The following is a 27,132-nucleotide window of genomic DNA, read 5'->3' on the forward strand; positions in this document are numbered from 1 at the left end:
TTAGTGATAAGAAAAGAATAGAGCTAAAGAAATGTACAGTGATAGTACAAATAATACAAATATAGAATTAAAGAACTCTACAGTGATAAGAAAATTACTATGATTGACATTTTATATATTTTGTGCAGAGTCTACGAGAAATAACATACATATCAAAGGCAGAGGTATCAGACCCGTATGTGACTTTTAGGATTCCTGATAAATTACTTGCTGAGGTAAGCCCATGTTTTAAATAAATGATTTCAGTGCCATTGAGTATATGACTTAGAAATAACTTTATTGTAAAACATTTCTGATTCAATTTATGTGTGTGTGTGTGTGTGTGTGTGTGTGTGAGAGAGAGAGAGAGCCATACATCATATTAGGGCACAAATAATTAAAATACCATGAACCATAATGTTAATATTTAGCAAAATTACCATGCATTCAGCATAAGAAACAAAAATATGTCAACATCCCATACATGAGACTAAACATTAAAAAGAATGAAAATTATACATGCAGCAAGACTCATTTTGGGAAAAATTCCTTGTATGTGACCATGACCAAAGTTTGGCCGAGTCATTTCCATTTTGAACCAAGAGTACATGTGAGGTAAATGTGATAAAATGAAAATGGTTTAGATTCAAGCCTTCTATTTCATATATTTTAAGCACATGCAGGTGGGTCAAAGAAAAATTGGCTTTTTGAAGTCCTAAAAGTGGAGTTGTGGTCGACTTATCAATGAATACATTTAGTTGGTATACATAGGTTAGTTTTGTAATTCATAAAATTCTTAGTTGTATGTGACCAATTAATCCATTAAATTATTTGAATAACAGAATAATACTTAGTTTATCTAGCTCATCATACTAGCTTTTCAATGTTTTCCTTCAGAAAAGGACAAGACTGGTGATAAGCCAGATCTCCATTCCTCCAAGTGACATCAACATTTGGATTATAATAGGCTCAGTAGCAGGAGGCATTTTGTTGTTGATCATTGTCATCATCATCTTGTGGAAGGTTTGTAACAGTAACAACTTTAGCATTTAAATGTTGGCAGATGAGAATTTGTTAGTTGAGTAGCTCCTTACTATTTTGAGTAAATCAGAATCCAAGCAAGACTTAGTCAGACGGGTGGGAGGATTATTTTAAGATTTTGAGCTATAAGTTTTCGTCCTTTTTACCTTCTCTACCCCTTACAAGCATCCTTTGTCTCTTCACCTTTACAATAGTGCAGTTATCTTGTACATGCATTTTTTCACAACTAACTATCAAAACTTCTGTACTATCTGTAAATTATTGAATATAAAAAAATTGGATTCTTCCACAATAGGGGTTCATTTTAACCAATGAAATTTGGACCCAAGTGTTTCAATGATAAATTTTTGTAAAAGAACTGTTGATAATTCTCCTCATTTATAAGCACCTGCTAGATAAAATGTTTCTAATTTCTGTATAAATAACATATTGACTCTCTATATTTGTATTATTAGTGTGGATTCTTCAAGAGGAAGCAGCATAAACAAATCCAGAACTACAAGAAGGAAAGTCTGTATAAAAGAAAAAGTACAAGGATGAGCTCAATGGGGAGTGACAAAAGACCACAGTAACAACCATAGAACTCTTTTAACTATCTCAGTGTCCACAGTGTCCTCATTTGCAGTTTAGTAATTAGAATTTCTAATGGGGTGAATTTGATTCAGGCATATATTGACTCCATGCCCAGCTCTCTGCTGACCTTTGAACTGGTTTAGAGAATGTAAACCCTTAAAAAGCTGGGAAGATGGTAACTGAGCAAAGCTGTTTAGATTTGCCTTTGGCAGCAATTTTTAGTATTTGTATGCTTTACACTTTATCTTTCTGTAAAATAATGACTTCATGTTTGCTTATTTGTTTCTTTGTTTTTTCCCATCATTGTCAGTGCTAATTGATAAATACTTGACAGAGGTAGTAAAACTTAGCTGTGCTAATCAATTTTCTCACAAAAACTGCCAACTTTGATTCAGAACTGCCTAATGTATTTTGCATTGGTGCCACTCAGTCACCTGTATGACATATGAAGTGTGTCAAGAATAAAATAGTATGTAAGATTCTGAAACAAGTTCACCCTTCATGTACATTAGGTAGTGAATACTAGGCATAATGCAGTGAACTGATTGACTTTTACAGACTGGAATGTAATTAGTATTACTCCAATGAAATTTGACTTAATTTACTGTAATACTGCTGCCTGTGTTTGATACATGTCTTTGTTTATGATGAATGGCAGGTTTTTACTTTTTCACAAAATTAAATATTCTTGTTTCTTATATCTCATACTATTTTTGACCTGACTTAGATATCTCATTAAACAGTTTTTTCATTATGTCTCACTGTCATTTACTTCATACTGATCCTCATTGTGGATGATTTAATCAAACAGTAAATCACATAGCATTCAACACTATCACATCATAAAAATAATTTACAACACTGTGTCATGACATTTAGCAATAAGATAGAGAGGTGCTAAGTCCTTAAAGATAGGTGATATATAGAATCTCAACACCATTTTCATCTGACGTGATAGAGAGATGCCAATGAGACATCTGATTTCTTTTGTTTTTGAACTTTGATTGATTGCTCAGAAAATGTGCTATAGCATAATAACAATTGCCTTGTATCAACTCATGTCTAATCAGATCTATTTTTGAGAGAGTGAAAGGAAAACAGCTACTAAAATGCACTTTACTAAAATAACAAATGCATAAGTCAGCAATGAATCTATAATAACTGCAATAAATATAAAAATATAGTTATGGAGTAATAGTCTGCATTTTCTTTTTTTTCTTAATTTCGTTCACATAAATATTATACAGACACATTTTCCATTGATGATATCATAATATTTATAGCAGTTATTACATCTTCCTTGGCAAAAAGAATTTCTAGCAAGGAGAGAAAACCTGTCAGTGAAGATTTTGATTTTGAGAGAAAACTTGTTAGTGAAGATTTTGATTCTGGACTATCGTGGAAAAAGGCTTTGACTGGATATATATTGCAGTAGATTGAACATAATTGAGTTTCAGATCAATTCTTGACATGCATTTTGTGTTTTTTTCTATTTATGTTTATCATTTATTCTTCTACATTCTAAATTTGGTATTTGTGGTTCTCAGTTTCATAAAAATGCAATTAGACATTTTTGTGTGCATTCATTCTTTGATCTGTTTGCATTCCCAATTTGTTTCACTGGTAAAATTTCTGTCAGGGTCTATACAAACAACACATCCTAACTTTTCAATTAGATTCAAGACATGATTTTAAATATAACTGTTGACTTGAACAAACATTGTAACAGTTTTTAAAATGTTGAAATTGTTTACTGAGTATCAAGATTAGATTATTCAGATCTTTGTTGCAAAATGTACTGCACACCTCTGTGTACAAACTTTAGTGAACATATGAAAAGAAAATTAGTTATTGGTTATAATAGTTCTTGTTTACATGAAACCTTCTAAGATTTAACAGTGCTACCATCGGATGCATGCAATAATGTATTTTGAAGAACTGATGACAAAATCATTTATCCAAGGATGACAAATTCTAATAGTAAGAAATGTATCTTGCAATCTTTGTGGAACTATGATATTCGATTTAATTCTCAGGCTAATAATGAATCGAATATTTTAATTCTCACATTATTAATAGATGGAACTAATTACTCTTTAATGGTCTTACATTATTTTGCTTTTTACAATCAGACACATTCCATATAAATTGTTTCTCATAATATATGTATCTGTGTATGTACATGAGACACCTATGATCTTTAATGTCTTTTATATTTTTTATTTAGATGTCTGTACCATGCAGTCTAAAATAAAGAATTCTTATAAGGAACAACATAAAAAATTACATTAACTACTTGTGTTTAACATTCTCAATAAAACATTAACATTCTGCATAAAGAACTATCTGCCAGCAATTTATACTTTGCAATATTTGTGTAATGGTTCTAATGGTGTACATATAGGTGTAAAGCTTTTGTTTTAAATAGGAATAGTTCATTTACATCTTTGTACCTGTATCATGTGTTTTCCTGATAAGCTAGCTGTACAAAACACTTCAATCACAATACAAGCAAATGCATTCATATGATGTAAGCATCTGATTAACAGAATATGTTGCTTTTATGTATGAATGGGGGGGGGCAGTTTACAGGGACCAAAGTTGAGGTATTGCACAGTAAGATGAATGTCTATATTCAGCCTTTGAAGGAACAGACAAGAATCAGATTAAAGAACATGTATTAACATGTATACATGGAGGGCAAGGATGATGTGTTTTTTGATTTTTAACATTGCTTTAACAATTTTTTAGCCATATCACTATGATGTCTGCAGTATAGCAGTTTATGGTGATGTATAGCATTGGGGCATCATGCCGCAAACATGTTGTCCCACCCAGTCACATTATACTGACACCATGCCAACCAGTCCTAACACTAACCTCTTAATGCTGAGCATCTGGCAAAGCTGATTTTCGTACCGTTTTTATAAGTCGTTTGTTTGACTTGGCCATGGTTCAAACCTGCAACCTCCCACATCCGAGGCAGATACTCCAATCACTAAGCCACAAAGATGTTGACAGCAGTGACTATAAAACTAAGGTTAAAGCATAACCCTCCTGCTTTTTTCTTAATAGAGTCAAACAGACAAGGACCAGCTGTTTTGTAAAGACCAAATAAATTGAAGCTGTCAACTATTGTCTTTACTCTGAAACTGTAAAATTTATGTCCTAGTTTTCTTCTAGAAAATCTAGTGAACAATTTTGTTGTTTATAATTTGTGTAAATCACATGTAGACTTGTGCTGTTAAAACCAAAGTACAGTTGGAAAGATGAACAACATAACTAGTTATTGGTGTCTATGTTATATAGTTTCATTTGTAGTAATGGGGAATGATGGTTGATGACGTAGTTTCGTAGAGTTTTAAAGATTAATTATTTTTAATCAAGCTGGTCAATAATTGACCTCTTGTGACAGACTTGTCTTATAAATGTTTTCACTACAGCAAAGATAAAATGCATACTTTTAAAAAAAACTGCTTTCTTATAACTGAAATTATGAAGTACACAAGTTTATCCTAACTGAAATGTGATATTATTCAACAATTACAATTGTGTTAGCATGATAATGTACCTTGAGAATGACAATGACTTACTCAAGAAGGATGCAACTTTTATGCTGTTACAAATGAGAAATTCATTGTAAAATTGAAGATGTGACTGTTTTATAAAAGTGTGGAAAGTTAACAAAAACAGTAAGAATTCAGCAATGATTTATTTCATATTTCAATAACAATTAGAAAGTTGCAACAACTCTTAAACATTTAGGGTACAAGATTTCTTTATGAAACACTTGTATACATTTTTTCAGAAAATGAAAATGTATGAACAGAATACATGGGTACTGTCTCCATGCTTTCCAAATTTAACCAGTGGTATTACAGCACCACATTATGAAAGTGTATTCATACAATGAGTATCAAATATTGGAGAAGACTGTTTCTCCAGAACATCTAAACATCAATTAAAACTCGTCAATAGAAAAAAAAATCATTTTTTTTTATTTTGATGGTAAAAAAAGTTTAAAACCTCAAAATTATAGATGCAAATATGGAAGCTGTCCAAAACAAAACATTGGAATCACTTAATATCACAGAGGGCAGCAACACCACGCAGAATCCAATGATCAGGACTTTGGGTGGTTTTGAGCACAATGAATGAGATGTATGTGAGATCAGTACGATTAGGTTTCTTGTAGATAGGACATTGATACAGACGTGGATCCTTCGGTGCTGTGGAATTGATGGCATACATATGGACCACAGTGAGAGGAGTGAATAAGATCTTTGTTGTAGGTTCACACAGGCGACAATTTCTTTTGTCCCACCCAGCACCATCCAGGTACAAGCCATAAATAAAGACACCCTCCTGCAAAAAACATTGAATATTAGAGCCTAAACGTCACCAGTCAGATTGGGCATTAAAATAATTTTTGAAAGATGTTGGGGAAACAGAAGTATTAGGATAACAAGACATTGCAGTTACCAGATTAGTGAACTGGTCAATGGTTGTCATTAAATTCCTTATTTATGGTTATTAAGTCCTTTACCAGTAACTCCAATGGACCATGAAACTAGGTTCTATGACTAGTGCAGTTTTGCTTTCAGAAGCAACTTTACACATTCAGCTAATTTAAATGACAGATGTTTGCATATCATATTCATATGGTTTATGGAATATTTCTTACATGAAAAACAAAACATCACCTAGAATAATGCTCAAGTTTTGAAGTGTAAGAGTGGCATACATATTTTTAAAAAAATAAAGGATACATATTATGCTTACTCATCTGTTCAGCATTTTCCAATATTTTACAGCATCATTAGCACAGGCACTAGCAGAGCATGGTCAACTCTGGAGAGTGCTGTCCAATGTGCCATGGTGCTCTTCACATCGATCTTTTAACCATTGCCAATTGCATCTTTCATTGCCAAAAAGATAACCCAGTTGTCACTTTTGAAGAATGAAGATAGAAATCAAATGTTTTTCATGAGCTATTGTGACCTCGACCTTAAGCTTCAAACCAAAAAAAGAGAGACATTTGGATGTAACAGCATGAAAAGCATCATATAGAATTGACAAAAATAAAAATAATGAATTAAAAGCACAATCAAAATGAAAACCTCCTTTAATTAAACTGTGATTATAAGAGTAGGAAATTCCACTCCAATCTATTTATCATACTTACTGGAGGAGAAGAAGTAATGTCCTCCTTAAACTGCTTGATCACTTCATTATGGAGTGTCACAGAATCAAGTGCCCAGCCTTTATGTGCTCTAGTAACTTCTTGTCTCATAGCAGTCAAGAAACCTGCAAATATGGGAAGAAACTACATCCAACACAACTTGCTTTAAGAACATAAACCAAACTGTGTTTTAAGAAACAGAGCTGTCAACCAATATGAAATGCTGCAGTATGAAAAGGCATAACCTAATGACCCTAACCAGGTGCATGGTCATGGGCAAAACTGCACAGGAAGTACAACTTTATTATATTGTTACATATATTAAATAGGGTTTCCATTCTGGATTCAATTATGATTCAGGGAATGAAAACTAAGTGTATATCCCATGGACATGCTCTAGCAGCCAGCTCGGGCTGTCTGAAGAAGGTAGTGAAACGGTGATCTTGGATTATTAGTCTGTCGCTATACCAACTGAGCTACCACAGCTCCCATTTGGAAGAAATGCTGAAAATAGGTTTTCTATGAGGTTGCTATGGAAGCTAATCCAAAACATAAATTGTACAGAAATGTCCTAACATTCTTAAGAAGTTTTATCAAAATTGCCTCAGCTGTCACAGAGCGAAGCAGCAAGAAACCAGGTCTTTTTCCCACATGTTTGCCAAATGAGACTATTTTTCAGGAAGTTAATCCAATCATATTTTTCATAGAACATGCCCAAAGAAGCATTCCTACCATGTTTGATCAACATTGAGTCAAGCTATTGTGAAAAACAAATTTACAACCTGTTTTCCATACAGCTGCTGTGGAACCTACCCAAGACACAATTCTGATATGGCATGTACTAAGAAACACTACTACTAAGATTGACTGAACCTGCGACCTCTCGCATCCAAGGCTGACACTCTAACCACTAGGCCACCAGAACAGTCTTATATGTAGGTAATCATATTTTTACTGAAGTTTGAATTCAGGGCAATGGTATTCCCTCGGGAATTCCTGTTGTACCTGCTATTTGCTATGTTCTTTATAAACATTTTAGTAATAGACCTGATATTGCTGACAACATAGAATGTTCTAGAACTGAACTTTTGGCCCTCCTCCTGATCCTCGTGTTGTGATGTATGCTTTTATAAAATAAAGAAGTAAAACATGTTCATTCATATCTTAACATCCAAAGTGGAATCAGTCTTTTAACTGTGTTCAGTTTTAATTTGAGAGGAGTTATTTAAATTATTCACTGGAATTATGAAGTGTTCAATAATACTTTAGGACTAAAAAAATGGATTATTGTCAGTTCATTAAGAAACATTTGGGTTATATAATTTGGATGCATCAAGACTATTAGCACATCAACACTATTTCAAACTACTGTTACATCAGCACTTTCAAGAATGGAAGTCATGGAACGCCACTGGAATTCATTCGGAATGCTCTATACTTTTATAATTGTGATATAACTTATAGGACCATTTAGGATTTAATTCACCAAACCATCAGTTCTATTTAAAGTCTTACTTTGTATTTTTGGTAAATACATTATTCTTGAATTTTAATATACGTACTGATTCTCGCTCTTTTTGTCATAAGTTACAAATGCAATTTTCTGTTTGGAAATGCACACAAGATTGACTCTCAATATGAAAAGAACATTAATAGCTATAATTCCTCATATTTAGAAGAGTTGAAAGGATAATATTAAACATGTATTCTTCAATTATCTTTCTTACGTTAATCATTTAAATCACAACCACAAACTAAAATGAGTTCTTTTATAGATCAGTCATTGGTTTTAGTTTAATGTTTGAAATGGAATGAGTGAATGGATCTCAGTGAATGGTTTTTAGTTTGAGGTTTGAAATGGAATGAGTTAATGGATCTCAGTCATTGGTTTTAGTTTCATGTTTGAATTGAAATGAGTGAATGGATCCCAGTCAATTGTTTTAGTTTCATGTTTGAATTGGAATGAGTGAATGGATCTCAGTCAATGGTTTTAGTTTCGTGTTTGAAATGGAATGAAAGGATGGATCTCAGTCAATGGTTTTAGTTTAATGTTTGAAATGGAATGAGTGAAAGGATCACAGTCATTGCTTAGAGTCTTGATAATATGACTGCATATCACAGTAAACGGATTTATGCTATGCTATATTCTCAAAATATCCATAGTCTAAATAATCATATTCATGCAATCTATTTATACGAATAGTTACGGTTTACAAATATCACCTTATTCTTTTCCAACTATCATTTTAGTCTTCTTTTCTGAGCACCACCAAACCGAATTGATGTAGATGGCATTACGGAGGGTTTCATGAGTGTGAGATTAATTCTTTTAGATCAAAAAGAAGCAACTGCCAAAATCTCGCAATGTTTCGAGTCAGAAGAATATCTCAGCTGCGGAGGGTTATTATAGACTTTACAGAAACTGCTGTTAATGGCAATAATGTTATTCATAATGATGTAGTAAGAAAACATCAGTCGGTTATATATAATGTGACAAAAAATTTAAACGTGGCTTTAATCTCGATGTTGAAACAACATCAAAATAATCATCGTGCAAGTTGTAACGCAGTAATGTTGTGGCATTATTTAGATAATAATCCAAGACAATTTACCGTAGACAGAATTAATAGTAATTTTGGTCATACAGGCAAAAATGTGATGTTAAACTGTCTTGAATGTAATCGACGCAGAGGCGATAGTTTACAAAAGTGAACGCGGTGGTAATTGTGTGTCTTCAGGAAATACTCGTAATAGTTCACGCACAAATCCACGTTGAGGAGTAGTTGCATCTAATATGTAGACCACACGTGGATCTTACCACGCTGGAAATTGTATGTGTCGTATTAATCCAAATAGGATCAGTCACTCTTATTTTACCACCTTCAAGTTCACCTGGTTCATATATATATCTTTTAGTCACATTACCTAGTACAGGCTGTTTTGAAAAGGAGCCATGTCGTTGTACTGGTATATATTTTTTTTAATTGCATTGATGGGTTTCATAGAAATTGCACGAGTAATTTCATTATTTAACGCAGATATCACGCTTAGTAATCTTGCAACCCATTTGCGAGATCTTATATCTTTCTGAATTATTTCCTTCGCATAGTGATACCCAAACAATCTCTCAGCAAGAGTTCGATTAAATCTTTTAATAATTGCCTCGTCACGATGAATTTCGGTATGTCCTTGTCTGATTTTGACACTGTTTTTTTTCTTCATCAGAGATGATACTGCACCAAGAAATTCTTTGCCAGAATCAACCTGTAATAAATGTGGCCATTGCAAGTCTCCTCGTTGATAAATTTGTTTAAAAGCAGAAGAAACTTCATCTGCTGTTTTAGTTGATAGTGGTTCTGCTTCTTTATACCTACTTACAACGTCAACGACGGTTAACGCGAATTTGTATATATGTGATTGACGTCTGCTAATTTTAATAGTATATTGTGGTAAAATAAAATATCTGCTTGATGAGCTTCATTAGGTGTGCTGACATCAAAATGTGCATGCTGAATTTTTGTCGGTCATTAATGATTCTCTGAAAGATTTATGTTTGTATGGAATTTAACGAGTGAGTCAACTTCACATCTGCAATATGTTGTTGTTGTAAATCCTTATTTGTATGCGCTACATGATGAACGTGATATGCTTGATCAATTACATTTATTGGATACTCTCTAGGTCTTGGCTGATCTCGCTAGTCAAGTCGGATATCAAGTAGAGTTCCAGAACAACACTACTTATATCCGAGATGTTTTTCTCCTGGATACTTAACCCATGGAACTCCTGGTAATTTTCCTAATGAAGCGGCTATATCACCACCAGACTGTGTCAGGGAGATACATTTATATTTTTCTGTACCACATTTTATACATTTACCTGTAAGTGCACGTTTTTTTATTGTTTGTTATTGTTGTTATTCCACTTGTGGGGTAGATACTCTGTATCGAACACAATATAAAATCATATTATTTATTATATTTGTACAACGTGGATATCATTGATTTCTCAGAGACACGAAAACAAAAGCCAGTAAAACATATTTCAGCATTAACAAATTCCATCCGAAGGATACGAATAGGTCCATCCAGATCTAGAGAAACACAATTACTGCTTAATGTGATAATGAGATGGCTCAAGTGGGATAAATTATATTTAGTGGCACCATCCGTAGGGCTCAGATATGCCAAGATATGCTTAAAGATTTTAATGAAAAAGCAATACTGTTGGAGGAGGACGGCAATGATATTATTAATTTTATCCCCGATATTAACGAAACCCCATCTATAGATGACGTTGATGGATTTATTAATAATTCAGTAGTTTATAACGACGTAATGCTGTACAAACAATTAAATCCAGCTAGAATAATTTCTATGCTCAGGCATAAAAGCACGGATGTGATTTATGTTACTCAGCGATATACACAAATACCTAAAGTGATCAGATATAACTGCAATATTTGAGTTGTGTTTAATGGAGTCGATACACATACTCTGCGAAATATTCATACGACTAGGTGTAATGTAGACAAGGACATGATTAAGTTCAAAAACTTCTTTTCAAAAGCACAATCTACCCCACACGGATAAATTTACATGATCTTCGATCACGATATCGCAAAATATACGTCTTCATAAAAGCTTTGGTTGAGAGACTAATATAATAATGATTTAATTACTCACATATTATATCAGCAGAGAGGGTGCGACCAAAACTGAGTATCCGACGGGTAAACAAAAACACGCATCAAAATTTAGTAATATACGAACGACAAAAATCAAGTAACAAAATCAGCGAACCAAATTAGAGAAACTATGGGTTTGGGTTATTTGGTTATTTGTCATAACTGGACTTTAAAGCAAGTGGTCTGTTCCCTTTCTATTCTGCTGAAACATACATTACGGCGACCCAGACAAATGCGTTGCTTAGACCAAGATATCATCGTTGTTAGTTAAAAAAGGTTTTGCTCTTTGGATCGGCTGAGCAATCAAATGAAATAAACATCCGAATCTTTGCACTCTTCCAGACACTTTAAAGAGACTGAAAGATTTCAATAATCGTCCAAGACAAACAACCTACTGGCTTGATCTCCCTCCAGTAACCTATTGCTAAGTTGTGAGAACTTGTAGTCTCACTCCGTGTACAGTACATATGGATATAAAAATGTTTGTATCAACAACAAAAAAAAAAATAGAAGAAGAAAAAAAGAGAAGAAATAGAACCGGATGGGCTAGAACTTTCACTTTGTACACTGCTAAAAAGAAGTGACTCGATATAGTATAATCATAGTACTAGAGGATGTAGCCCCACTTCCGGTTCGGATATTATAAGGTGCTATTACTTATTCGTCATTTGTTAAATAATATCCTCAAGTCCGACTGTTCTTCCATTTTATTTAAAAGTTGATTCTTAATCTACTGATATCCTTGTACGGAATGTAAGAAGAAGAAAAAAAAGAGCTGTCAACAACTGGCAATACGTATGCTACTATGATGCCATAGAAAATGTCTTTTTAGTTCTTATATGGTTTTAGATTTTACTAAGCAGCATTACCGACAAACAGATGATGGAAAACACAAGTAACCTATCTAAATACAGAGAACAACAACATGTTTCATTCCATGTAACTGCTTTCCATTTAAGTGATGCATGAAATTACTGAGCATCTCCCATCTATTTGTCTTTTCTTTTCAAAATTAATTGTAAATGTGTAGACCATCCCCACCCCACCCCGAAATATCAGAACAGTTTCCGAAATTACACAGTATGGATGGTGATAGGCTAGCGAAAGGAATCAAGCTGGGAAAATTTTAAAGTTCAAGATTTTTGCAATTTTACAACGTTACATCTGTTTATCAGGAAATGGGCCCCCGGGTGGTCAAAGGTGCTTGCTTGTACTGAGGACTGCCATCTGTTCGAGTCTCAGGCAGGGCCAACGTGGGTATGTGAGAAAGTTAGCTAGCAGCTTCCCGTGGGTAGATAGTTGTTCTCGAGTTCTTCTTCCACCAGATAATCTGACCGCCATGTATATGCTATCATGCGCTGAAAATTGGCATTCAACCCACAATCAGTGGCATTACTAGGGTTAGTGTCATCCAGTGCAATAACTCATGGTGTCACCCCTACGGAGTTTTAGTCTTGTAGCTATATTGATACAGTACATGTAAGCTGGGCTTAGGAAAAATGGGTTTTGTGGTTATAACTAACTACAGGGGTATTTATAAAATATAAAAAAAAATATGTTGAAACACTGCACAATTTATTTAGACCGCCCCTTGACTCTACTGCCCACAATAACAACAATACTCGGGAAAGCTCTTTATTTTCTATATGTAAGTTTTAACGAGGTCGTTTTCCATGTCACTATGATACAAGTAAGAGAGACATACTAATAATACAATCCTATTCCCATCATACAGTGTAGACCTACGCTGATATACATGATGTAATTATACACTTTGTCTTCTTGATTATTATGCAACTCATTGTTGACTCAGAAATTCCTATTCCCATCATACAGTGTAGACCTATGCTGATATACATGATGTAATTATACACTTTGTCTTCTTGATTATTATGCAACTCATTGTTGACTCAGAAATTCAACTTCCTTTGTTATCATTTTTCTTGAGCTCTTTCATTATCTCGCCATCTTAATCGAACGCAGCGGTCACTGGCATTGAACGCTGAAATCGAAGACAATGAAAACCGTCTTATCAGCTTCAATTTTGATTTGTGGCAGTATACAGTATCCATGTTAAAGTTTCAGTGATAATCAGTTAAGAAACAAAATAGACAGATAACCATTGCCAGGTATACTTTCGTAAAAGTCATTTGTATTAAACATATCCCTTCAGTGAATCAGTCTTTCCCACGTAATTTACATGATCAACATTCGAGTCAAGTCAAATCCATGAGGTCAAGTCTAACAGTTCAAGTCAAAATTTGGCTCTCTGTAGCAATATGATTATGTATGTATACATTCGTACATACATAGATACTTACATGCATGCATGCATACATACATACATACATACATACATACATACATACATACATACATGCATGAGTGATTTTCAGTATCCCAGTTCATCAGTTGTAAATCAGCAGCACACTTCCGTCCAACCACTTATCACGTATCAGCATCAGCAAGCTGGAAAGCTACTATCTTCTCTGAAACGCCTGTATTTCTGTCTAATGTGTGGTTTAAATTTGCAGAACCTTTTATATATATTTTCTACATCATGTTGTAACATCTGTATATAATGTTATCTATTACGTCAGAATGGCAGACATCCTTTATAAATATTGCTGCTCCTCAAGCCATGGGTTCTAATTTGAGGGTCCCTATATTAGTATATACGGTACTACAAGGAAAATATGAGATGCATGGACGCCCTTTTCCGACACACATTCCAAAAAGAGGCCTACGTCTTTTGCCATCTTTATTGATATTTCATTTCCCAATGTGATACAGAGATTCAAAATTGAACACAAAGCTCGGTTTGGCAAATCATCTAGTGTTATCAACTATATTCGTCTGGGTTATTCTGGATGAAGTCAATACCTTCAATGTGGACGATAAAAGCCCATCTATTTTCAGGAAGAAGAAAATGCAATGTTCGGATACACTGTAGCTTTCATAGAGAATGGCTCTGGCACAACAAGGTAGGTTGCTTGGGTTTGTTTTATGAAAGTTAATAAAATTCACGTGAGTAGTGCATGGGGACGGTTAAGCGTCAAGGGGAATTAGCATTATAAAAATCCCTGGGACTGTTTAGCGAAAGGATGGTGAGTAGTCCTTCGGCTTGTTTGAAGAAAATTGTCGATGACCCCTCGCAAAGCTCTGATGAAAAGTTCGATCTGTGTAGGCTCTTCCATTGTTCTGCTCGTTTTGAGAGTGGAATGAATAGTGGAAGTCAAGACACACACTCTTTATATATACGCTTGTCTGCCATGGATATAAAGTGACCATGGTGTTTAACGTATAGTCATTTGACTTTTTGCAGTCAAGATGAAACGATCGAATCAATTCGAGAAGAAAGAAGAAGAACGTAAGAGGCAGAAACGTGATCTATCGCCTCGTACAATAGCTGAAGTCTTGGCAAAAATTCGTGCCAGTGATTTTGAAGATGACATGAGTGAACCAGAATCCAGACCCATAGAGTCTTCATCTAAGTAAAGTTTAGCACCCTTAGTAAACCCTGAATATTACTATCATATTCGAGAGACGGAAAAGCGCTCCTCTAGAAAATTTGGAACCACAGTTTACACTTATAGGGTGAAGTTTAAAGATTTCAAGGCCGACGTACCACTGGAGAAAGCAGAGGGCTTCATCACCGATGTGTGGGATTCTTTGTTAACCTCACTTAAACACCAATGTCAAGCCAAATAGGTCGATCGCTTGAGACTTTGTATTTATTACGACGGTTTGAAATCCCCTGTTTTGATCGAATTTAGTAGCCCAGCAGAATTGACACCTTCCAAATTGATGGACAAATTTCAACACGTGCAACAATCCACTGACCAATTTTACATCACCGATGCAAAAGCGACACTGTTCATGACTCACGTCTCTCTCCCCAACGCAAAAAGGTGTTATTGGTGGACGACCTTAGCAGCACCAAAAAGAGCATTGTCCAAATTAACAATCCTCAAGACCAGATGTGTTTAGCCCGAACCATCGTGTTGGGACGAACGTATGCCAACAAGAACGACACGGCAGAATGGAAAAGATCCTGGAAAACTATTCAACAATCGGACCGAGCCAAACAACGAAATGAAGAACTCCCGTTACATCAAGCGGGGCTAACCAAAGACACACCCTGTGGCATTTCTGAAATGCAAAAATTGCAAGACGTCTTGGCTCCAAGCTACACCTTGAAAGTGCATCCTCAAGAAGTGCGCGGATCTCTGTTGTTTCGAGTCAGAGATTTCCAAGACGGAAAATACATTCACGTCTATCACCATGAGTATTTTTATGACATTACCAGTATCACCGCATTCTTGGGATACGGTTATTACTGTGAGAAATGTGACTATGGCTATAACAATCGAGAGCAACACAAGCATTGTGGATCGAAATGCTCAGGATGTTTGGCCTCTCAACCCTGTCTGGACGAAGGACAAGAACGAGTTCATTGTCCAGCTTGTCAGCGCACTTTTGTCAGCCCTACCTGTTACCAACATCATTTGAAGGCACAAGGTTCACAGCAGAAAAGTGCTTGTCAAATCTTGAGATTGTGCCCCACTTGTGGACAAGGCATACGTATCAATAGTGCCAAGGCGCACGTATATCAAGGAAAGAAACAATGTCACATTTGTCACCAAATCGTGGACTTGGAGCAGCGATGCTACATTCAAAAATACCAACCACAACAAGAGAAAGATAATGACCACAAGAAGATAGGGAATTGCATCTTTTTCGATTTCGAATGCATGCAAGAGACCGGCATTCACATTCCTAATTTCTGCATGGCTCATCCAGCGTGCGAGAAGTGCATTCAAGAGCCTATCTTGATTCATTGCCCTCCCTGCAGCAAGATTCCCGGAGGATGCGAAACAATCTTTTGGGGACCGAACACGCTGGCCGATTTTGCCCGATGGCTCTTAGACCCCATCGACGAGACGTGGAGTCAAGAGGACCTTGAACGTTATGGAGATTGTCATCGCCATGCCACGGTGATGACCACAATTTTTCGGGATACGATGGACAGTTTATTCTCAGATACTATACTGAACAAGGAACCGAACGTCCTAATGTGACTTTGAACGGAGCCAATATCATTTCCCTGCAAGTGGAACACGTACAGTTTAAAGATTCGATGAGCTATTTGGCCATACCTTTGAGTCGAATGCCTAAAACGTTTGGAATGACAGAAATGGCTAAAGGTTATTTACCTCGCTTTTTCAATACCGAAGCCAATCAACATGTCGTTCTACCCCATTTGCCTGAGGCTCAGTATTACGACCCTGACAACATGCGTACCGAAGAACGAGAAGCTTTCTACGTTTGGTACCAGACCCATGCCTCGGACCCTTTCGACTTGCAGGGAGCGGTGTTGCTGTGGAAAATGTCGAGAACTGTTCATAGAACAAGGAGGGGTCGATCCTTTGAAAGAAACCTGCACCATTACCAAAGCGTGTTCCTTAGTATACCGCCAACGATTCATGTCTAAAAACACACTGGCTGTCATCAGCCCTCAAATGGCCAACTTTGTCAAACGTCAATTCTCCGTCAAAGCCCTACGCTGGTTACATTACTTGTGCGACAAGGAATACAAAAGGATTCAGCACGCCCACAACAAAGGGGGCGAAAAGACCACCGGAGCGTATTCGGTGGATGGCTGGGACTTAGAAAATCCCAAGATCGTGTACGAGTTCAACGGTTGCTTATTTCACGGATGTCCCCTCTGCTGCCGTGAACGTGACACTAAAAATCCGTTTTTACAACGGACCATGGAAGACTTGTACCAGGCCACTTGTCAGCGGCGATTGAAGTTTGAACAGCAATGATACGAAGTGTTTAAATGTGGGAACACGAGTACGATCACCGTCTGAAAACCGATCCCGAATTTAAACGCATCGTAGAAAGTTGCAAGTTGATGGACCGACTAAACCCGAGGGATAGTTTGTACGAAGGAAGGACACATGCCACTTGTTTGCTGTACCAAGCCGACGAGGAGAAAGGAGAATAAATCAAATACTTGGACGTGTGCTCACTGTATCCCTACGTGTGCAAACATTGTCGCTTTTCTGCAGGCACCCTCAATTGCTGACGGAACACATTAACCTGGACAACATTCGACAATACGAAGGCTTGATTAAATGTAAAGTCTTGCCTCCCACGGACTTGTACCATCCCGTGTTACCTCACCATTGTCAAAGCAAACTGATATTTTCCCTGTACCGCACTTGCGCCGAAACGTGCAACCAAGACCAGCCTTGTCAGCACACCCAGGAAGAACGCGCCTTGACGGGGACGTGGGTTAGCGTGGAATTGTTCAAAGTTCTGGACATGGGATACCAATTGTTAGAAGCGTATGAAATTTACCATCTTCCCAAGACACAACAATACCACAAGGGTGACCCAACTCAGAAAGGCATTTTCGCAGACTACGTGGATGCCTTTTTAAAACTGAAACAAGAAGGCAGTGGCTATCCTTCCTGGTGTCACACTCCCGAAGACCGAAAGACATTCAAAGAGAAATACTGGGAACAAGAAGGCATCACTTTAGACCACATCAAGAAAAATGAAGGCAGGCGATCGTTTGCCAACGTGATGTTAAATTGTTTGTGGGGCAAAATGGCACAAGGACCGTGTTTACCCAAGATGGAATATTTGACAGAACCTTCCCGCTACTTCCAGATGATTCACGACAAAACCAAATACATGAAACACGTGGACGTCGTTCGCGAGGATTTGATTTTAGTCAATTACGAAGAAGATCTGGACTTTGTACAAGCCGACGAATTTGGAAATGCCATCATTGCGGCTTACGTGACAGCCCAAGCTCACTTAAAATTGTACGAAGCTTTAGAACTGTTAGGGGATCGCGTCCTGTACTTTGACACGGACAGTTGCATTTACCTCGATCGCCCGGGTCAACATCACCATGGCATCGAAGGAGACCGTTTAGGAGCCCGGACAGACGAGCACCCCGACAACAAGCTTTTAAGTTTTGCTAGTAGTGGTCCCAAATATTACGGCTACGAATACCGGGACAAACAAGGAGAAGTGCACAGCGAGTGTAAAGTGAAAGGATTGACTCTGAATTATCGCACCGGTCTAGTGGTGAACTTTGGGATATTGATAGAAGCCTTGTAGTCTGGAGAGGATGGAAACTTTAAAGTGACCACCTACCAACCTAACAAGATTGTATGTTTACCCACTCACTAAATCGTCAGTCGACCTTTGGAAAAAGTCTATCAAATTGAGTACCAGAAGCGAGGCGAGTGCGACTTCCAACCACTTTACTTTGCCGTACGGTCACATCGATATTGGTCAACATATAAAAAGGGACAATATGCAAGATCGATAGTTCATTGTGCCTACCAAGATCAAGTGAACAAGATGAAACTTTCAGAGAAACATAAGACATGTTCAGACAGGCACAATTCAAGTTTGGGGCCTCTGAAGTGGAATGCGATGCTGAGCCTTGCGATGTGAGCGATGCTGTACGTTGTGACGTCAGTGATGCGGTAAAGCATCATGGGAACTTTGCTATCACTACTACCACTACACCTATCATGGAAAGTGATGCTGTGCGTGTCAAACCCGATGGATATGAAAGCGATACTGGTCCTTATCTGGACACTTTACTGGTTTTCATGGTAGATGTGGATGTCAACCTTCACGCCTAATACCCTACGGATGTCATTCAGCTCTGAGCAAACTCCTATCGATGTCACCCTACCCTCATCGAGAACCTGCGAAAGACGAATATTCGTTCCCTGTACGTTTGCCTGAATACTGTAACGTTGAAAATCGTCTTCAATCGTTCAAAGGAAAATGGCCTAAATATCTGGGACGCCCGATCCCTGAAGAATTAGCCAGAGCCGGATTTTTCTACTTGGGCGAGGGGGAGTAAATGAAGTGCTTTAGTTGTGGTATGTCACTATATCAGTGGGAACAACAAGATTCAGCCTACCTGCAACATGCCCGATGGTCTCCGAATTGTCACTACCTACCTTTAGCGGGACCAAGTCATTGAAGTAACCTACCATGTCGTTGAAGAAAGCAGATTGGCTTTTAGTCAAACGTGGATATCACCGAGATCAATATTTAAACCCCATTTAAAAATGATAGTCTAGCATTACCTAAAGAACTGCAAGAGAAGATCTACAAGGAAATTTGGCATGGACTTGCTAGAGCGAAATCTCAATGGGTGACGTTAAAACTTTTGTGTCGAGAAATTCACAAGAGGAAAGTGAAAGGAGTTAACAAATGTGTTAGATTTCTCTGGATCAAGGGTACGTTCGTCCTATTATACCGCTTTAGACCGTTTACATCAGAAGATTTCATTGACATTCTTGGGCGTTACCCTGAATGGCAGTGGCCAGAAATTACTTACTTTGTTGATTACTTTTGCTTTAGGAGAAGATTGCAAATACAATAATACTGACTGACTTAATCATGGATACTTTGCAAGAGAACATTCGGGGATTGTCTGTGGAATTGAGATAACGCATTTACCGAGAACTGGTCAAAATACAAGTCAAACGTAAAGAACATTTGCATCCGTTACGTCACCGGTGTTTGAACCATTGGTACCTCAATGCTATAAGAGGTCTGATTCGCGAGAAAGTGTTCCAGTGGTCAGACATTGTTAAAATGTCGAGGTCGCGAATGATCAACATGTTCATGATTTTTGTTACTTCGAGATTCACCTACTGCAACGAATTGAGGAAGAAAAGTTGAAGGATTACAAAAATCTGTTATGCAAAATTTGCTTAGTGGAAGTCGAAACTTCTAAACGAACTCTGAACTGTAGGTTAGTGTTTAGATCATTTAGATTCCCTACTGGAGTACGAAGATCTCTGGGTAGAAAGAACATTTATTGCTTCCGATAAAAGAGGGTATACAAACAGGCTGCCATTCCAAGGCTTTTATCACAAGTGATGTAACATATTCCGTGGAAGGAACTCAATGACAGTATTGAAACCGTGGATGATTATCATCACTTATTACAAGAACTGTTTCTGTTGAATTTCGGTCGACAAGTGTGTGTCTTAATGACTTGTTTTCTGGGATTTCGTTTACCAGCCGATTCCTTTTGGACTCTTTACGAACAGTACTTACCACCCAAATGGACTTAAATGGTCACGAGAAACTCATTTTGCTCAAATCCTTTCGTTTTCATCTGTATACTTCTCGACCACTACATATGAAAAAGATTCTTCAACTTTTAGCTACCGAAGAGATGTATGAAGATGCGTATGTAGCTTGTGACTTACACCCCCATTGTACAGATGTGTGTCATTGGAAAAAATGGGGTTTTGAGGCTTGGACCCAAGAAGTGGCTCATTATGCTCGAGAGTTGTGATCCAACATTTCAACGTCCAAGGAAAAGAGTCACTTTTCAATCTGTGTTAGTGACAATACCAGAAGAACCCGTCATGGACATTCCTGAAAGGCTCTTTCGGGAGGACACTTGTGTGACATTACCCTCTATACCTATCAGAACATTACCCAAAACATGTTGTACAGAAACTTGTTTCTATTCCACTTTGATCGTTTTCATGTGGATTTTATCGTTGTACTTAAGCTTTTGGTTTTTATCTATTTTTGTCTTTCGTGTTCATTTTTAAAACATCAATAAACGTGTCCTAAAAAAAAAAAAACTCTTGTCTTGTCTGTTTTCGTGTCACAAGTGACATTCCTGACACTATGGTTACCTCTACTGTCTCTGCTCCCTCTTCCTCCACTTTCAAAGTCATCGACGAACACTTAGATCGTGCCAGTTGGGAGGCTTTGTATCATCGCCATCCCTTTAACATGCTCATTGCTGAACCTAGTAGTTCAGGCAAAACCGAATTTGTCAAACGTTTTATCGAACATAAACATCATTTGATCGATCGTCCACCTCAACGCATCGTGTGGTGTTACACAGAGTGGCAATCTGCGTACATTCTCTTGTGAGAAAGTCAAGGCGATTCCATCGTGTTTGTGGAAGGCATTTCTAAAGAAGACGACGGAATCTGATTGGTCATTTCGACGACATGTTAGGAGAAGACGAAGAAGAAATTAAACTTTGGTATACGCGCAAAGAGCATCATCGTAATGCCAGTTTCATTTACATCAATTCAACAAAGAAAAGCTCATTACACCATCAGTCTCAATGCTCATTACGTGGTCCTGTTTAAAAGCCCTCGAGATAAATCGTAAGTGCAAGTCTTAGCAAAACAGTTAGGAACGCCTTGGCTAACTCAGGCGTTCGACGATGCCACTCAAGCTCCTTTTTACTCGTCGATTTGAAACCCACTATCCCCGATTATTTCCGATTTCGTACCCATTTGTTTCACCACTAGTGGCAAGACGGAGGGCCTGTCCTGTACATGTCTCCGTTCTCGACTTAACCCCGCCAAAAAATCTATAAAAACCTCGGAGACTTTTCGTCTGTCTTACACATCGCCAACATGACGTGCCTTCAGTCTCATCTTCTAGTCAAATTGATTCGTGCCTTGTTTGGAATCAGTCGCGAAAAAATCCACAAATACGTGCTCGTGTCTTAGAAGCCAGTCTCAGATAAGTCTAGCGATGGTTTACGGTGACATCACGTCAATTAGTGCAAAGTATCATTCCGATTCCTCATCAAACCAAACGCTTTTTTGATAGAAACAAAGTAGCTTTGATCCAACTGGCCAATCCCCGCATCGACACTCAAACCAAAAAACAAATCATTTTGAAAACTGGAGGAAGCGGTACTCTAGGAGGCGTCATCATTCGCTCCCTCTTAAGATGGGATCCTAATGCTCCCAAAGTTCTCCCCAAGAAAAAAGTCAAACGAAGCCCCAAGAAGAAAAAGAGCAACAGGTCAAGACCAGGTCAAAATCTCAGAAAAAGAAAATACCATAGGAAAAGAAACAGAAAAATCCCCAGAAAAAGAAAAGCCCTAGTCGCAAGACAAGCATTTCAGCCAGGACGCAACCTGACATTCGCAAACCACGACCTGCAGCGACGGTGACTGCGTCTCCGGTAGCCTCAGGTCCATCCACTTCTCCGTTGATGACACCATGAAAGCCCGTGTCTCCAAGAACTTCTCCTTCAGTGGTGACACCCTCCTCCTCTTTAACTGCCGTGGCAGCTACTCACAATGTAGCTGCTCCAAGAGAGAGCGGGCATGGTACAGAGTTTACTGGATTTGTCCAAGCAAGAACTGTCTCGATTTAATTCGTTACGATCCCTTGCAAAACGCGTGATGTCTGTCATCAAGTTGATACGACGTAAAGACAATCAGTGGCGACGCGTTCCAGTATAAAAAAGGTCTGAGACAAAGCATGAGTATCAGTGTTTTTTTGCTCCTGAAGATCCAAAGATGTCACCCCCAAGAAAGCATCCCTCTTCTAAACCCAAAGGAAAGAAAAGGAAAGGACTGCCTCCTCGTTTAGTCAAATTGGGGGATATGATTGTCCTGTCCAAAGCTTCTCCGTCCATGCGAAAAAAAGTCATTCAATCAGCCTCCAAAGATGTCATCGATACCGTGTGAGAAAGTTGTTTGAACGTCTTGAAAGGTAAGATCCCTTTGTCGAAACACCAGAAACAATGCTTAGGCAAATGGTTCAAAAGAAAATCTCCATTCGTCAAAAGAAGAAGATGTTGGTCCAACGTGGAGGAATTTTGCCACACTTGTTAGGACCTTTGCTGAAAGGAGTCTTTGGAAACATGTTGTGAAAACTCGTGGGAGCAAGATAAAAAGACCCTCTGGAGTCCCAAGATCTCAGACGTAACCCTTGACATCGAATGGAAGGACTAAAACTAGCTTTAGTGCCTTACAAACGATGGATGGAATACCATCGTTGGCCAAAAAAACAAAACAAAAAACGAACCTCGCATTTGCCTGCGAATCCCAGTTTGAACCAGATGTCCCAGATACAACACGATTTGTAGTCGTTGATGGATCGCCACGATTTGTTTGAAACAGAAAAATCGCAAAAGTACGGTCAACTCTTACAACGACTGGAACTCTTTCACCAGAAAGCTTTAGACGAAACAGCTCTACCCACTCTGAAAGATTGTAAGACCTTGATGAAAAGTCCATCCCCCACACCACCATTAATGTCGGTTTTCACCAGACATCACAAAACTATTGGAACGTTTGATAATATATTTATTACTCCATATGCTGTATCAGTGTAAAGCATAATCAATAAAAGAAGGAACGACCTGCATTGCTAATGTATATTAGTCCAAATTCCGTTCTTTCTATCATCAGAAACATTGTAATCAATTTTTGTTTTATATGAGATATATGTAAACTACTGCATACTAGTGCCCTTCAACATACATGTGCGTTCCATGGGGGGGGAATCATTGCAGTTGGGCAGCCGGTGAAATTGTAGAAGAATTGAACCGGTGATTGCAATTATCGCGACGAGAGAGAGAGAGAGATTAGATTTTCATATTTTTTTTTACAAAACCTTGTGAGGACGACTAAGGAATATGCCCTTAAAGTAGACTGGTGTAGTTAAATTAATGTGTTTTTACGTGCGTTTGTCCTGTTTAAAGTTTCAGGCAATTACAGTTGTTATTAGTTATTCCGTTTGGGGTTTATTTTTTGTGTGGTTATTGTTTTTTGTTTGGTTATTGTTTTTGATGTGGTTATTGTTTTGTTGTGTACATTTTTTTGAACAGCTTTAATCTAGATAAATTTGCTAAAATCCCGATCTTAAAAGTCAGGCAAAATGTCAATTTCGTTTTGTTCACATTGATATATTTTTCGTTCTTTCTGTCCAATACGTTGTCATATATCGACATTAACTAAGATTTTTAGTCCTTTTATAAGCACGTGTGGGTTTGCTTCGTGTAGCAATTTAACACTTGCTTTACATGATAAGTTTAACAAATCCGAATATTTATTGATAATCTTACCTATATTAGGCAAACTTGGATTATATTCAATAACAAAAGGAATGATATCTTCATTTCTACTTTTGATTTTATATTGTAAAAATTGAAGCTGTGGAAGAGAAGATACTTTTTGGAAAGCAGTATTAATGATGTCAATAGGGTAATTTCTATTTAAAAAATGCTGACCTAGCTCTGTCAAAGATGATTTCAAAACACCGTCATCCGAAATAATTCTTCTGTATCTTTTTGCTTGGCTATATGATATCCCATTTTTACATCATTTAGGATGGCATGAAGAATATTCAACATATTGATGAATATTTGAGTTTTTATCACGAACCATTGTAGTAATGTCATTATTTTCATTTTTTACGACATCTACGTCCAAAAATGAAACTTTAGTTTTAGAGACATTGAATGTAAATTTTATTGTTGGATGTAATTTGTTTAAATTGTCTATAAAGTAATAAAGGTCTTCTAATGAATAACTCCAAATCATGAAGATATCGTCTAAAATACATAACCATATATCCGGTTTTAAGAGGCATTTGTTTAGAAAATCATTTTCTAATTCTCCCATAAATAAAGATGGATAAGCAGGTGCCATAGGACTACCCATTGCTGTTCCCATTTTTTGTAGATAGTTTGTATTACCAAATTGAAAAAAGTTATTTTCGAGCACAGGTTTTATCAAATCACAAATATGTTCTTTTGATAGTTTATATGTATATTCGTTTTCTTCATGATAATAATTACACACTTCGATGCCATCATTGTGTGGTATGTTCGTGTAGAGTGAAACCACATCAAGTGTAACAAGGAATGAATTTTCAGTTAGTTTCGGTAAAGATTTCAATTTGGTAATAAAATCAAAAGTATCTTTGACGTATGAAGGTAATGATTTCATTAGTGGTTGTAAAATGTGATCAATATATTGCGATATATTATTTGTAATTGAGTTGTATGTAGAAATAATGGGTCTACCTGGATATCCTAAAGGTAGTGACTTATCAACCGTTTTATGTGTTTTGGTAAAATATAAAACTGAGGTGTGCGTATTTTATTTGGGAAGATATCTAGTTCATCATATATGGAACAATTGTGTACAGAGATTTGATTAATACATTGGCTTATTTTTTCTTTTGTTTCTTCAGAAGGATTATAGGAAAGTTTTGTGTAACATTCTTCATCATTTAATTGTCTTTCTACTTCTTTAATATAATCCTCCTTGTTCATTGTTACTATGGTGCTAGACTTATCCGCATTTTTAATAATAATACTTTCATTTTGCGATAAGCTACGTAAAGAATTTAGTTCTTCTTTAGATATGTTTGTAAAATGTTTTCTTTTAGGACTGTTGTTTAAAATTTCTTATTTAGTTGCTTCAATATAAAAATCGAGATAAATATCTCGTCCACTAGAAGGTGTAAATGTTGATTCTTTTTAATTGTAAAAGGGCTTATTTTGTAGATGAAAACTATTTTCATATTGTGAAGATGTACATGATTGTGAGAAAAATTCTTTTAATTTTAACGATCTTGTGCATTTGAAAAATGCTTCTGCTAAATTAATATTATCATGCACTTTGGTTCTCGGACAATATGATAATCCCTTACCTAGAAGAATGTAATCACTATTACTTAGAATTCGTTTAGAAAGTGTAACACAGTTTCTTTTCCTCTTTCGATTTCCTTTTTTCTTTTCTATTGTTTCTTCCATCTGTTCTTGTTTTGTATTCTAATGAATCTCCTATTCTTTCTTCTGTTTGTGTAGTTTTCAACAGATCCTTCAGGGTTTCCATTAGACTTTGTATTGTTTCTATAACGGTTCTGTTGGATTCTTGTGTAGTTTTCTTCGCCCCAGTTTTTACTGCATCTGCATAGGTCGCCTTTTGTGTGCTGGGGTTGTTAAGTTTTTTGCTTGATCATTTTTGCAATTATTTCGAATGGATCTATTATTTTTTTTCAGTGTGATTTGGTTGATAGATAATTCTTGCTCTTGTAGCCATTTTTGTTCTTGAGTTTAATTATAGTGGCGTGCGCACAATTGTGCATGTGTAACTTTTTTCTGACTGCACCGCAGTCTGTTAGTTGTTCCTGGGGAAGGGAATGGTACCACCTCCCCCAGGCTTTTATGGATTCAAGGAACCCTGATAGTTTGGCTTCAATCTGTGGGTCCATAAAGGTCCCTACAGTTGAATGGTTGGCTGTCATTAGTGGGAAGGAGAGCTAAATCCTATTCCCACGATATAGTGCAGTCCTATGCTGATATAATGCTGATATACATGACTTAATTATACACTTTGTCTTCTTGATTATTATGCAACTCATTGTTGACTCAGCAGTTCAACTTCCTTTGTTATCATTTTTCTTGAGCTCTTTCATTATCTCGCCATCTTAATCGAACGCAGCAGTCACTGTGGCATTGAACGCTGAAATCAAAAACAATGAAAACCGCCTTATCAGCTTCAATTTTGATTTGTGGCAGTACACAGTATCCATGTTAAAGTTTGAGTGATAATCAGTTAAGAAACATAATAGACAGAAGGCCATTGGTATGTATACTTACGTAAACGTCATTTGTATTAAACACATCCCTTCAGTGAATCAGTCTTTCCCACGCAATTTACATGATCAACATTCGAGTAAAGTCAAATCCATGAGGTAATCAGCCTCCACACTTCCGTCCAACCACTTAACACGGATTAGCATCATCAAGCTGGAAAGCTAGTATCTTATCTGAAACGCCTGTATTTCTGTCTAATGTGTGGTTTAAATTTGCAGAA

General features: G+C 37.0%; 2 protein-coding genes across 3 annotated transcripts in view; one reads left to right on the forward strand and one right to left on the reverse strand.

Annotated features, from left to right (window-relative positions):
* LOC149776296 (integrin alpha-V-like) overlaps positions 1–3,879 on the forward strand; it is a 147,634-nt gene extending 143,755 nt beyond the window's left edge. Inside the window, exons 22-24 of the mRNA XM_089942765.1 lie at positions 129–215; positions 877–1,002; positions 1,476–3,879. Coding sequence (XP_089798891.1) covers positions 129–215; positions 877–1,002; positions 1,476–1,592 — 330 coding nt within the window. The 3' untranslated portion in view covers positions 1,593–3,879. The remainder of the gene's footprint in view (positions 1–128; positions 216–876; positions 1,003–1,475) is intronic.
* Positions 3,880–5,286: 1,407 nt separating this feature from the next.
* Positions 5,287–27,058, reverse strand: LOC149776297 (dynein axonemal heavy chain 8-like). Of its 2 annotated transcripts, XM_089942766.1 has the most exons (3): positions 26,916–27,058; positions 6,779–6,900; positions 5,287–5,958 (listed from the first exon to the last, which is right to left on the reverse strand). In XM_089942766.1, exons 2-3 carry the CDS (start codon positions 6,884–6,886, stop codon positions 5,671–5,673), a joined length of 396 nt encoding a protein of 131 aa, XP_089798892.1. In that variant the 5' UTR covers positions 6,887–6,900; positions 26,916–27,058; the 3' UTR covers positions 5,287–5,670. The 2 variants fall into 2 exon arrangements, with proteins under 2 accessions (XP_089798892.1, XP_089798893.1); XM_089942767.1 differs by lacking the exon at positions 26,916–27,058 and having other exon boundaries at positions 6,779–7,355.
* Between the last annotated feature and the right edge of the window lie 74 nt (positions 27,059–27,132).

The sequence above is a fragment of the Sinohyriopsis cumingii genome, chromosome 18, assembly GCF_028554795.1.
Source record: "Sinohyriopsis cumingii isolate HCF-2022 chromosome 18, ASM2855479v2, whole genome shotgun sequence".
NCBI lineage: Eukaryota > Metazoa > Mollusca > Bivalvia > Unionida > Unionidae > Sinohyriopsis > Sinohyriopsis cumingii.